We start from the raw sequence: 14,020 nt of genomic DNA, 5'->3' as shown, positions 1-14,020 counted from the left end.
CAGCAGAAGTAGCCTGCAGTACTGCACTCTAACCACTGCGCCACCGTGGCTCTTAATATTGGAAGAGTGCTATCATGTGACCCCCTTGTCCAATTCCTGTAACTGATCTTCTTTTCTGACTCTTCCTTCATAGGGTTCACATTGTATCAAGGTGCTAAGGCTGTTTTCTCATATGTCACTCTGGGAATGAGATCTCCTTATGTTGTTGGGCTAGAGGGAGTTTATGTGCTTCAGCTTGTTGCAAGTCGAATCTCCTTGCAAAGTCCTCTGAATTCTCCATTTTTGGTTTTTCTTTACCTAGAGTTGTTTTTTGGATTTCATAAAGCTATTTCTTAACACAACCCAGAGCTTGTATCATTGCCCAATTGTTGCACCATGCAATTAGAAGTGGGTTTGGGTGAGGCAAGACTTTATATTTCTCAAACCATTCACACATTCATCCATATAAGGGAACACAACCACTTGTCTTGCCCAAGGCCTAACTTCCACTTTTCCACAGATCATATGCAACCACGTTTTAGGAATGAGCTTTAAGCTGGGATCATGAGAAGTGTCTTCCCTCTAGTTCACTAGCACAGCAATCAGTTGTGATGTTGGAACAAGCTTGCAATGCTTCTTAGCTTAATTTAGGTACATTTAGGCAAGAAAAACAAAATGCACAGGTACAGTATATGTGGTACCTTGCTCAATAGTTCTAACTGTGAGAGGGATCTTGCAATCCTAGTAGACAACCATTTAAATATGAGCCAGCGGTGTGCAGCAGCTGCCAAATAAGCCAACATAGTTCTAGGCTGCATAAACAGAGGGATAGAATCAAGATCATGTGAAGTGTTAATACCACCTTATAATGCCTTAGTAAGGCCACACTTGAAATACGGCATTCAGTTTTGGTCGCCACGGTGTAAAAACGATGTGAAGACTCTGGAAAGAGTGCAGAGAAGAGCAACAAAGATGATTAGGGGACTGGAGACTAAAACATATGAAGATCGATTGAAGGACCTGGGTATGCCCAGTTTAATGAAAAGAAGGACTAAGGGAGACATGATAGCAGTGTTCCAATATCTCAGGGGTTGCCACAAAGAGGAGGGAGTCAAACTATTCTCCAAGGCACCTGAGGGTAGAACAAGAAGCAATGGGTGGAAACTATTCAATGAGAGAAGCAACTTAGAACTGAGGAGAAGTTTCCTGACAGTTAGAACAAATAATCAGTAGAACAACTTGCCTCCAGAAGTTGTGAATGCTCCAACACTGGAAGTTTTTAAGATGTTGGATAACCATTTGTCTGAAATGGTGTAGGGTTTCCTGCCTAGACAAGGGGTTGAACTAAAATACCTCCAAGGTCCCTTCCAACTCTGTTATTCTATTCTATTTTAGGTGTATATATGTCACAAACAACTATGGCAAGCTCTGAATAAAGCTAAAAATTCAAAAGGTCAATTTACTGTCTTTAAAGAAGACAGTTCTCTCAAAACTCACCATATTTTAATGTCTCCAAGTCACAAAATAAATGTGAATGTCCAAAAGAAAGCCACCCCTAGCAAAATTCCAGTTCCCAATTTATGCCATGTTCCTCTGTTCACTGTACCCTCCTGTGGGCGACTAGATGCATCTCCCACCAATCTTGGGAGCCACCGATTGGGAAGAGAGTGAAGTCCACCTTGGAAGAAATCAACTTTCGTGTTGGGATCAGCACTGTGCAAGCCCCAGATACTTGAAGTATTTTGGAACACTTCTTATCAGCAATTCCTCTGCCCCCCTGCAGCTCTTGCAACTGCCCCCAATGCAATGTTACCATTATATACCAGCCATGGTGACACCCAATGGTAGGATGCTGCTGGTTTAACAACCGATTCGGTGAGTATGTGCTTTGCGCACATGTGTGCTTTACGTGCACAGCACTGAAAATGGAGCATTTAGAAGCTCAGCGGCTTACATTCCAAGTCAGCAATGGTAAATAAAACAGCTGGGGTGGGGAAAATCAGCTGTGCTGCATGATTGAGATGAGCTAGAAAGCAGGAAATAAAGGATATAATATGGGCAGTTGGGTGGGGTGAGCTGATCTTGGAGAGAACCAGTTAACTTCTAGCTGATCGTCAGAGCTACCGGTTCACCCAAACCAGTCCGAACCGGTAGAATCCCACCTCTAGTGACACCCATTTTGCAGATGGTGGGGAGCCAAAAGTCTTTCTTGGTTTTCCTTCTGCTTTCTGCTACGTATTCTGGGTGAAGTGACAGAAGAAGAAGCCACCTGATAGCATTGAGGTCTGCAGAAGCAACTTGTTGCTCCTTTGCCTGATAGGACAAAGAAGCAAAGAGACCACATGCTGTTCAGGCATGGCTTGTCTTCAATTCATCTAGCATTCAATTGCTGTATGTTCAGCTCTCTGTCAGGTGTCCTGTTTCCTCTGTCCTGGGTAAACCAGACAGGAAACATGACTAGATGAGCTACATCTACTTTATTGTAGGGCTGCGTTAACAGAAACTTCAGAAACACATCTGAAGGTATAAACTTTTATTTAACCATATAAAAGATAAGATATCATCAGCTTTTACTGGAAGGAGAAAAAAAAATCCCCTTGGTGCAAATGAAGTTGCTTGAGGCTAAAATAACTTTGCTAAGCCCAGGTTTAAACAATTCTTTATTTCTGTAATTGTGGTGCTTGTGAAATTTAAATGAAATTTTGAACATGAAACTACAAAGCTTAAAATGTTTCCTTTTATTTCCCAAGGCAGGCAAATTGCCTTCTGTTGGTATGAGAGCAGAAGCTTTCTTATACATGATAACCCAGAACCATTTAGTAATTTGATATCTACAACTTTATTCTCAAGTTGAATAGGCAGCCATTGACATCATGGTACAATAAATATAATAACATCAGAACACCCAGTGGCTGTTACCACCCTTCCTGCACCACTCAAAATTTTTAAAACGTTATGTCTTTATGGGTAGCCTCACGTGATTCTAACATAGCAAGATTCATTTTCTCTGCATTGAGCCACAGCAAATGTACCAGACATAATTTTTTTTGTCTAAAATAGTCACTTTCACAAGAAAGCAAGAAAAAAAAGTTCAGACATGCTTTGCTGCTAGTTCTTTAGGAGGAATACGCTGAGTAAATAATGTGATTTGTTTTTTACCTTCTATAAAAGATATACAGCATTGTTTTAGTTGCAGTTGCTTCTGTAGCTCTCCTAATAATATGAACCTTTAAATCTCATTTGTGTATGCACAGACCATAAAGCTATAACAAATGGTTGGAATGTAATTGCTTTAAATATATATATTTAATATATATATATAGAGAGAAAGACGGCAGCTCCGATCACACTTTAAGCCCAAAACCCAGCCTGAAGATGGCGAGTGAGACCTCGCTGAAACGTTGCCAAGACAATCTCAATCTTACACAGGAAAAGACCCAAATACAACAAGACCAGCATACCTACACCCGTGAAAATCTACGAAAACACACACACACATATATATACATATGTAGGAAGAGAGATCATTTTGTAGATATTATCACTTGAAATTGTTTCAGTCTTTCTCTGATTCTTTTCTTCTGGAATCAGCCAAAAATGTTTTCATTTAAACATGATTTTCTTCTTGTAACAGTTGTCCTCCTTTTGATACAATTGAGTAGATGAATCCTGGTCTCATGGAGATACAGATTTAGGATTCTCCAGGTAGTGTAGAGCTACAGTTCCATTATCCTTCCCCATTGGTCACGTACCTGATATAACTTGGGACATTTAAAAAGCCACTTGTGCGCCTCCTTGGCGTCACCTTTCTATGATGGACACCTTCCAAAGGTGTCAACTTTGAAAATTCTCAACACTTGTCCTACTAGCTATACACTGAAGTTCAACCACACAGAATTGGAGACCACTCAAGTCGGGAAAGGCTGAACCAAAGCAAGCAAATTAATCTTCATGGGGTAGATATTAGGTAAATAGATTGTTTGAAAAACATTTTGATATTCCATAAAGATAATTATCTGCAGAAATTGGGGATTCATGCACAAATTATTCAGAATACAGAACAGTTTCTTTTAAATAAAAGGAGAGGAAATCATGGGCTTGCTCGGAAAGAAATGAATGTATCTTTTGAATGACAATGGTGACATTAAAGAGTTCAGATTTTGGACTCTTTGGATGGACACCTACCAAAAGTGCGAATGAAAATTCTCAGCAATGATCCCACTAGCTGAACATCGAAGTAAATAGATTAATCCAACGTGAGAAATGTTTTCTTTTCCACAAAGTTAATTACCTGCACAAATTCTGGAGACGTGTAGAAATTAATCAGCATAAAGACCAGTTTCTTTTAAATTAAAAAATATATATACATGGGCTTTCTTGGAAAGGAACAAATGTGTCTTTTGATTGACAAGAGTGAAAGTAAAGCATTCAGATCTTGGAACCTTCCGAAGTTTCCAATTCATCAGTTGACAGTTCCTCCTCCTTGAAAACTTTCTGAAACAACTCTTTGATGCCCTTCCGAGCTTTACCCCTCTGTCTCCCCACCAGGTAATAGATCACTGGGTTAATGCCACTGTTGATGCAGGTACACAAGTAGCCATAATGCACAAGGTTGGGGTGTATGTATTTGAAAACGTACAGGATAAAATAGAAGGCATTTAGTGGAAAAGCCAAGACTAAAAAGAAGAAAAGTGTGAGCAAAATAGCGGTCAGAAGCTTCCTCCGCCTTTGGCTCTTGGATATGAAGCAGATTTTGATAAATAAGGTGACACTCGAGATGGTCATAAGTGGGAGGCAAAGCACAGCATTAACGATGAACTGATACATCAGCGTATAACTGTTTCCAAATCCATCAACTGCTATAATTGTGAAGTGAATTGCAGAGAGGATGAAGGAAATGACCCAGATGACAGCACACACAGTCGTGAACATGTGCACCGGCCGGTGGCATCGATACCAAATTGGGAAAAGGACCGAAAGACACCTGTCAATGCTGATGACCGTCAGGAGAAATTGCCCCGTGCTGTACATTAACAGCAGGCCCGTTTGGAAGAGTTCGTAGGGAAAGTCACAATACAGATGTGTAAAAAGCCAGTGGATTTCGATAATCAGCTCAAAGGTGAGAAAACCAAAGTCTGCAACAGAGAGGTTGATAATGTAAATGGCAAAAGTGTTCCTCTTAACGGAGGAGCCCAGCATCCAGATCACGAGGCCATTGCCCAACATTCCCAGCACACAGAAAAGTATAGTGAAGATTGCAAAAATAAGCACTTCTTCGTTTATGCCGGAATCGTAACAGGTTCTGTTTTTGCCAGTGAATGTTGCATTGATTTGTGGTAAGACAGTGAAAGGAGAGGGGGATGCCATACCCATTATGCTCCAGTCTTTTCTCTTCCTTCTATGGCTGCAGATACTCCTGTTGGGACAAAAGAGAAACAGCTGGTGTTAGGCTTTATCGTAATTTCTAAAAATGCATATTGATTGCATGTCAGAATATGTGAGAATATCGCACATATGGCTAATTGCTGAGATGTGAGCAACAGCAGGTTGGTTTGCAAGATCATCTCTGTATTAACAATTGGTCAACGAGCACACGAAGTCAAATTGGGTTTTGGTTAGAGTCAGTGGTGGGATTCAAGTAATTTAACCACCGGTTCTCTGCTCTAATGATTTCTTCCAAGAATCAGTTCGCCAAGCTACTCAGAAAGATAGCAACCGGTTCTCTCAAAGTGGTGCAAACTGGCTGAATCCCACCACTAGTTATACTTGTCGTAAACTGGCCAAAACTGCTAAAACTGATCAATCCTGTCCTCATCATTAGGTTTTATGGTTGGAATGAAGGGCGATAATTTGGCCTTGTTTGTCTGAATAAAATGGGTTGTGAAAACCTTGACTCATCAAAGGAATGTTGGGTGGTGGAAGTTAGTATATGTGATCCCATCTGGTGAATTCATGAACATGGAAGGTTATGACTTCAAATTAAGAGTGGTAAATAGTAAGGAGTATGGATTAATAAATGGAAGGGAGGGAAGATGAAAGGAGGGAAGGAAAAAAGAAGGGAGGGAGGGAGGGATAAAAGAAAGGGGAAAATGTACAAGATAAAAATGGTCTGATGGATTAAAATAAGAATCCTGCCTCCATTCACTTTTCCTACATTCTCTTTCCAGATGTGTCATCTCAAATATGCCCTTGTTTGCATTTTCTCTTGCTTCTTCATTTTTGGACTTTGGTTTATAATGTTTTTGGCCAGGTCATTTTGTAGCTTTTAAAAAGTCTACTTGCAAACTAGTTGCTTGACTTGGCTAACCCTTTAAATCTTTTAGAATAGAATAGAATAGAATAGAATAGAATAGAATAGAATAAAGAGAGCAGAACAGAACAGAAGAAAATTCTTTATTGTGGCCAAGTGTGATTGAACACACAAGGAATTTGTGGTAGTGCATTTTGACAATGATATATTTTCCATCCAAATTAGGTTATCCTGCAATGTAACCTTGCCACAACCAAATTCTGGGGAAATATTGTTTTTCTTTTCAATGGCTTTTGGATAAACACTGAAGTAGTTTCCATAGTTAATAGTAGCATTGTAACCACTGCATATCCTAAAAGTTTATTCAACTCTAAATTGGAAATGATAAACTTGCACAGTATCTCCTTTTGCCACATCAAACGTTCTGTTTCTTACATTTAATAAATCAGAATACAGAGTAGTCTCAGATAGAACTTTTGCCTCTTAACACACGTCCTTAACACATGTCCAGTTTTTAGCAATATCAAATCACTGAACATTTCTCAATCTACATCTACACCCACCACATTCTCTCTCCAGCTGTTTCATCTCCTACAACGTACTAATTACACTTTTAAAAATAAGTAACAAAAACTAAGTGGTGGCTTCTCACACAATGAGGTTGAGGATCTAAGAAGAAGAAGAATAGAGGAAGAAGTAAGCCAGTTTGCTGAGAATCTTCTTTCTGTTAGAGTGCATTTAAACCTTGTACTATAAATATGCCCTTGTTTGCATTTTTTTTGTTGCTTCTCCATTTTTGGATTTTGGTTTATAACATTTTTGGCCAGGCCAGATGTAGCCTTCAAAAAGTCTGTTTGCAAATTGCCCCAACACATGGTGTGTGGACCAAGCTTCGGGCTTTCTCGGTGGTGGCTTTCATTCCATAGAAAGGTCTCCTTCCAGAAGTGAGGATGATGGTATTTTACAAATTAGCCAACATTTTTTCCCTTAAATTAATTTACTGTGTGTACCTATCACTTTTTTGACTGTTTATTGACAATTTCAATGAACTCTGCATTGCGCTTAGGGTTTACAATCTTCTAACCCACTCAGAAGGACAATAAGATCAGCTTATTGATCAGAAAGTTTGATCAGAAGCACCACACACATGAGTGAACACACACAAATGAACTGGTAGTAAAAATAATGGAAACCCACCACTGACACACGCAGCTACACACAAACGTCATTTCCAAAAGTATTGGCAAGAAAACTGCAAGGACTTTCCCAGGTTTTTGCCAGGACTCAAGGTTGACTTCAATGCACAAATTCACAGCCACCCACACATGTGAATATATGTGTGAAATGTGAAAAAAAAAATGCAGAAAGACATCTACCAGCATTGTTATGATTTGGGTTGAACAATAAGAATACTGCAGTTGAAAGTATGTGAAATATATTTATTGAAATCTCTAAACACAAGATTAAGACGAATACAAATTAAAATAGAGTTTACAAGAGAAAAGAGAACAAGGAAAAATGAAAGAAAAAAACCCTAATTGTTAAAAGAAAAAGAATAACAGAAAGATAGAAAAGAAAGAACGCACTATAAAGAAATGGCTCCTAATCTTCTTTTCTGCAATTATAAATACAGTATAAATTGATATCTCTCTCTAAAGTTATTCAAAAACTTTCTTCTTTCTACAATTTATCCTATCTAATCAACAAAACAACAGACCGTAAATTCATTTTTTAATTTCATTTTTTAAACAAAAAGTCCATAGGTCTTTCACTCACCAATAAATGAAGGTAATGCCTTTTCAGTTAAAAGTATGTTTTGTAGCCTGGGATTAGTAGCATTGTTGACTGCCATATTTTGTATATTTGTATGGGAATTGAGCCATCAAAGAAATATGCACACATGCACTGCAATACATTGGTTACAGAAACTCAAATCCCAGATTAAAAAAAAAACCAAATATACTAAGACAAAGCAAACATACAAATAATAAGTGCATACGCACAGAGAAACAGCTCTTTGCTTTGTCTCTGACAAATGTGTGCTGCCATTTAAATAAATGCAAATGATGGGGAAATGAATGCAAACCAAATAAACAAATCAACCTTTAAAAGTGAATAAACCTTGAACTAAATTAATCTTGAGCAATGTGTGAAGTTTCATCGCTATTCATGCATAAATCTATTCAAACCATCTCCGTGTTTGTGCGGCTTATGGCTATTTAAGCTCAGAAATATCAATATTTATTTTTATAAGCAGTTTTCAAGAACAACCATTAGTTGTCCCCTACTTCCCATCAAATAAAGCATTTTATGGGCAACTTCCCCCAAATTAAGCTTTGCTGGATGCAATCTTTGAAATTAGTCAACATTTGGAGAATTGCACAATAGGAAGAACCTCTCCAGATTAGTTAAGAATGGGGAAATTTAACTGATTTGCTTAGAAACAAAAAAACCCCAACCGAATATGTTCTTATGTGTAAGGTTAAGTCCATTCTGGGTCAAAATTAATACCTTGATGATTTCATGGTGATATTGACTTGTTTTCATAGCAACAACATAACCACTGCCTTTCTGCCCCTTGTCTTTAATTTCCCTGTAATCTCCCTTCACATTTGGTGTTGCATGCTTTCCAAGATGACCCAATGCTAGTTGGGCTTCTTAAATAAGAAGAAGAATGGTTTACTAATCAACTTGATTCAAGTTTTATTTAAGAAGTAAAGACGGTGAAACAATATGAACACTGGGCACTTTATAAAGGTTGTATCCATACAGTATATCCATATAAAGGTGTGTGGTGGATCAGTGGCTAAGACGCTGAGCTTGTCGATCAGAAAGGTCAACAGTTTGGCAGTTCGAATCCCTAGCACCGCATAACGGAGTGAGCTCCTGTTACTTGTCCCAGCTTCTGCCAACCTAGCAGTTCGAAAGCACGTTAAAATGCAAGTAGAAAAATAGGGACCATCTTATGGGAAGGTAACAGCATTCTGTGTGCTTTTGGCGTTTAGTCATGCCAGAGACATCTTCAGACAGCACTGGCTCTTCGACTTTGAAACGGAGATGAGCACCGCCCCCTAGAGTCGGGAACGACTAGCACATACTGTATGTGCGAGGGAACCTTTAGCTTTACCTTTCTCCATATAGTGAAGATCTCAATAGTAAACAAGACTCTGAATTTAGTACTGGTAGTAAAGGTATGGTGGACATTTCTTGTTACAATCATGTGACAATAGCAAAAACTAAGCAAAACTGCCAGTAAATGAGTTTGATTTCTAAATGTTGCTTAGCAAATAAATCCTTGATAGGGAATGCAGTGTAAATCTAATGGTAAGAGTTTTCCATTCTCCAATTCTATTCAGGTTTACTCAGAAGTAAACAATGCTGCACATAATGGGACAATTCTTCTGATCGCCATATACAGTACATGTTCTTCTAATGTGTGCTTTCATTTTTGTAGAGTAATGCAATAAACCATGGATATTGCAAAGCTCTTAGTAAACAAGGTAGAGGTCTTTTGAAAATCTCCACCTAATTTCTGAGCAGATCATTTGAGTATATGTCTCCTTTGCATTATCTGCAATGTAGAGAGATTTCCAGCAATTTTCAAGGAGAGCAGGACCCATTGTTGCGGTTAAATTTCTGCAACTTAGCAAAGAGTGCAGAACACTTCATCTTGGCAACGGGGCACTTTATTTACCCTAAGAACTTCACTAAATCAACATTTATTCCCTCTATACACAAAAAGCAGTGGCAACGGCATTCATTGATATGTTGTCTAATTAGGATGCTAAAAAGAAGAAGTGAATTGCCTCAGAAATGCAAGAAAATCTAGGAAAAATAAAAGGTTGTCTGGAATTGCAGCTTTTATGTATTGGACCATGTACTGGCAGCTCACTGTCAGGGCTGATTTAAGAAATATCATCTCAGGGTTGGGCCCTTCACTTTCCCTGTGTACTTGCTGTTCATCTTTAACACTGCAAAATGGAAACTTCAAACCATCAGCTCAAAATGGGATAGACAAAGAAGGAGAACTCTTTCCCCCCTCTTTCATAGCATCTTCCTTATTCTTTGTGCTTGTCTGATTGTGTGTGCAGGAAACAAAGAAAGAGCTTTCACAGATGCTAGTTGAGCAAGAAATGGAGGCAACTGAGCACAAGAAATAGGCATGGCAGCAGGCAGGTGATAGAGTGGCCATTAACATGCTCCGTGAAAGGGAGTTGTGATGAAAGAAAGAAAGTAGTAATGCTCCGTATTTTTTACTCTTCTTTCTACAATGAAATGCACTATCACAAGCAACAATAACAAAGCAAGAACATTAAAGATGAAAGTTAGACATTTTTTGCACCAAACCTGCCAGATCCAAGTTGATGTTTCATGCCTTTCCTAATACTCTATAGTAGCTTTCTTTGGTCCTGGATCTTTTCCCCCCACATGTCTCTTTGCAGTCTTACAAAAAGGCAATGCCCATTTGAAATAGATGTAGAAGATGGTGTATCTTAAAGTCAGAGTAACCGAGTTGGAAGGGACCTTGAAGGTCTTCTAGTACAACCCCCTGATCAGGAAGGAAACCCTATACAATTTCAGATAGATGGTTGTCTTCTTAAAAACTTCCAGTGTTGGAGCATTCACAACTTCTGGAGGCAAGTTGTTCCACTGATTAATAGTTCTCACTATCAGGAAATTTCTCCTTAGCTCTAATCTAATGGATCCTGGACCACTTCGGAGATATATATATATATATATATATATATATATATATATATATATATATGTATGTATGTATGTATGTATGTATGTATGTATGTATGTATGTATGTATGTATGTATGTATGTATGTATGTATGTATGTATATGTGTGTGTGTGTGTGTGTGTGTTGTATTTTGTGCTGATAAATAAATAAAGGGAGACTAGTATAGATCCATTTCAAGCTATTTAGCTCTCATCAGCTAGCCATACCCTTACTGGGATTCGAACCTGGGCTGTATTACATATTAGGCAGGAGTCTTAGCCACTAAGCCACAGGCTCTCCTCCTTTTATCAGCTGAGCCAGGGAAATAGGTATGTAATTGTGTTACAACCCCTGGTATGCCCAAATATGGGAGGAAGCTCACTACTCCCTCTATATATATATTCTTTTCAGTGGCTTTTTGATAAACACTGAATTACATTCCAGAGTTAATACTAGCATTGTCAGCACTGCAGATGCTGAAAGTTCATTCAACTCCAAACTGGAAATGTTAAACTTGCATAATACCTGCTTTGCAACATCAAACCTCCTGTTTCTTACATTTAATAAATCAGAATACACAATGTTCTCAGATAGAACATTTGCTTCTTATCACACGCCCTTAACACATGACAAGCTTTTAGCAATATCAAATCACTGAACATTTCTCAATCAACTGTTACGCTTCTGCCCACAAGACTGGCATTATTTCACAACTATGTTATAAGTCCCCTTCCCCTTTTTGCAAATGGCCATTTCACGCACAATGCAAAATTCGCGACTGTCATATTTTCTGCTCCTTGTTATAAGTACGAGTTGTGGTGCTCATTGTGGATTAAACGAACTCATTTTCACCTGAGAATTTTGGATCGCCTAGCTAAGCAAAGTCCATCATCATCACCACCACTCAGCTCTCTAGGCAAAATGATGTAACGTTTCTCTCCCAGTCGAAGCTTACATGTTGGTTTAGAGTGAGATCTGTGCCCAAAAGTTCTGATTCAAAACATTGGCTTATGCTTTGCACAATATTTACATATTGGGAACCTGCTTGGTAGAGTAATTAAGGCAACAGGCTAGAAACCATAAAACCATGAGGTTTTTCTTAGGCTTAAAGCAGTGGTTCTCAACCTGTGGGTCGGGACCCCTTTGGGGGTCGAACGACCCTTTCACAGGGGTCGCCTAAGACCATCGGAAAACACATATTTTCAAAAAAATATGGAAAACATAAAATAATCTTATGGTTGGGGGTCATCACAACATGAGGAACTGTATTAAAGGGTCTTGGCATTAGGAAGGTTCCTTAGGAAGTCCCTTCGGGGAGAGGGGGCGGTCTAGAAATCAAATAAAATAAATAAAATAAATAAAATAAGGTTGAGACCCTCTGGCTTAAATCATTACATGAAATTGAGCCAGTCAATCTCTCTGAGCCCTTGGAAGGCTGGCAAATCAAAGAATGATGACAAGGAAACTTCATGGACTTTCCCATGCAATGGCTAGGAGTCGTGATGGAGTAGAAGACATGCACCCATCTGCCCATCCACAAATGTTTTAAATAACCGAATGCAACCTTGAGATGCTTTCTCTTTCCCAACCTGTGGACTGAAACTTCTTGCTCTTTGGCTCATAACCCCCCCCCCCCCAAAAAAAACCCATTGCTATTAGGGTTTAGTGAGATAGGCAACTTTCTTAGTGATAGAAGAACATGGAAAAAATGAAGGGTGTTTACAATACTTACAGTCTTTGTGTGTGTTTGTGTGTGTGGATGTATATATGTATGTATTAAAAGCTTCCCTTTTCTGAATGTTGTGGTGCAGTTTGCAGAAATTTATAAATATGTACAGCAGGGAAAAGCTAAAAGAATATGTATTATGAAGTGCTGCCTGAAAGAATACCTACATCAGGAAAAAGTACGGATGAATATGCTTATAAAGAGAAATGTATAAAGTGTATACATTAACAGGAACTCATTGAAAGCTTGTAAAATTATTTGATGCATGGATTTCATGAGTTTAAAATAATCTCAGTCTGAATACGAAATGGGGGAGATAAACCCTTAGGTGGAAAAAAAAGAAGAAATATCATGATTTCTTTTTTAAAAAAGCCAAATGTCTCTTGTGCATATTAGGAAATAAGGAAGCAGTCTTAAAATGGATTTACTATATCTAATTATTTATTCCATTAAATACCTTTATTCAATGGAAGTATATCATTATTACCAGGATGAATAGGTTGTATTTAGATTTCCATAGTGGGGATCATTGCAGCGGTAATAGAAAGATAGATAAATCGATATGAATAGAAGAATTTAGGGTTATTTTGACACCTTTTGGTCAGAAGGAAGTTCCATCAATTTTTTGGAGGAAAGGTTGTATATGATGAAGTATTACAGATAGAGAAGATGTAAAAAGCAACTAATAAGAAAAGTTTTTATGGACGTCTTACCTTCTCTTTGAAGAAGACAGCTAGAAAAAGGTCTCCTTCTAGATTGCCGTAAGGTTTTCTTCTAAATGTCAAGGTTTTTCTTCCCAAATTCAACGCTGGCTTCTGAAAAAGTATGACCACTCTCTTATCCCTGTGGAGAAAATATTACAGAACTGCTTTATGTATGCTCGGGAGAGGTGGGGCACAAGAGACACACCCACATCTGGGAGGTGGGGGCCCAACTGTTAGGAAATGAGTGCATCCTTTTTTGAAATAGTTCCTGCCAGTAAATGAACAACTTCTTTTTTCAGTGAGCTCTGAAAGCAATGAATATTGTCAGGTTAAGTGTGCTAATAGAATAAATTGTCAATATACTTTTTTAAAAATCAGAATGACAGGTGCCCCCAATGCCAGAATAATAAGAACAAACAATAATAAGTTCAAATATAATAAGTTATATAAATAAATATAAGTTCAAAGATGAACCTCCAAGTGCTTCAACAACTCGGATAAAAGGATAAAGATGACCAGCTGTCTGGAAGGAATATAAATCCTTCCATTCCCCACCATCCTGCCAGAGCTGAAGAAGCTTCTTGGATGAGAAGCAAAACGTCTTCAAAAGAAAAAAAAACAAGTAAGTCCAGTT

At 38.3% G+C, this 14,020-nt stretch overlaps 1 protein-coding gene across 1 annotated transcript; it reads right to left on the bottom strand.

Annotated features, from left to right (window-relative positions):
* Positions 1-4,222: 4,222 nt before the first annotated feature.
* On the bottom strand, positions 4,223-13,524 carry LOC309391035 (mas-related G-protein coupled receptor member H-like). The gene is made up of 2 exons (XM_081951069.1): positions 13,396-13,524; positions 4,223-5,395 (listed from the first exon to the last, which is right to left on the bottom strand). Exon 2 carries the CDS (start codon positions 5,350-5,352, stop codon positions 4,408-4,410), a length of 945 nt encoding a protein of 314 aa, XP_081807195.1. The 5' UTR covers positions 5,353-5,395; positions 13,396-13,524; the 3' UTR covers positions 4,223-4,407.
* Positions 13,525-14,020: the final 496 nt, after the last annotated feature.

This window comes from Natrix helvetica (genome assembly GCF_964273705.1).
Source record: "Natrix helvetica genome assembly, chromosome: 4".
In the NCBI taxonomy this organism is placed as follows: Eukaryota; Metazoa; Chordata; class Lepidosauria; order Squamata; family Natricidae; genus Natrix; species Natrix helvetica.
The sequence above is the reverse complement of the archived record's forward strand: the minus strand, read 5'-3'. Positions and strand labels throughout refer to the sequence as shown.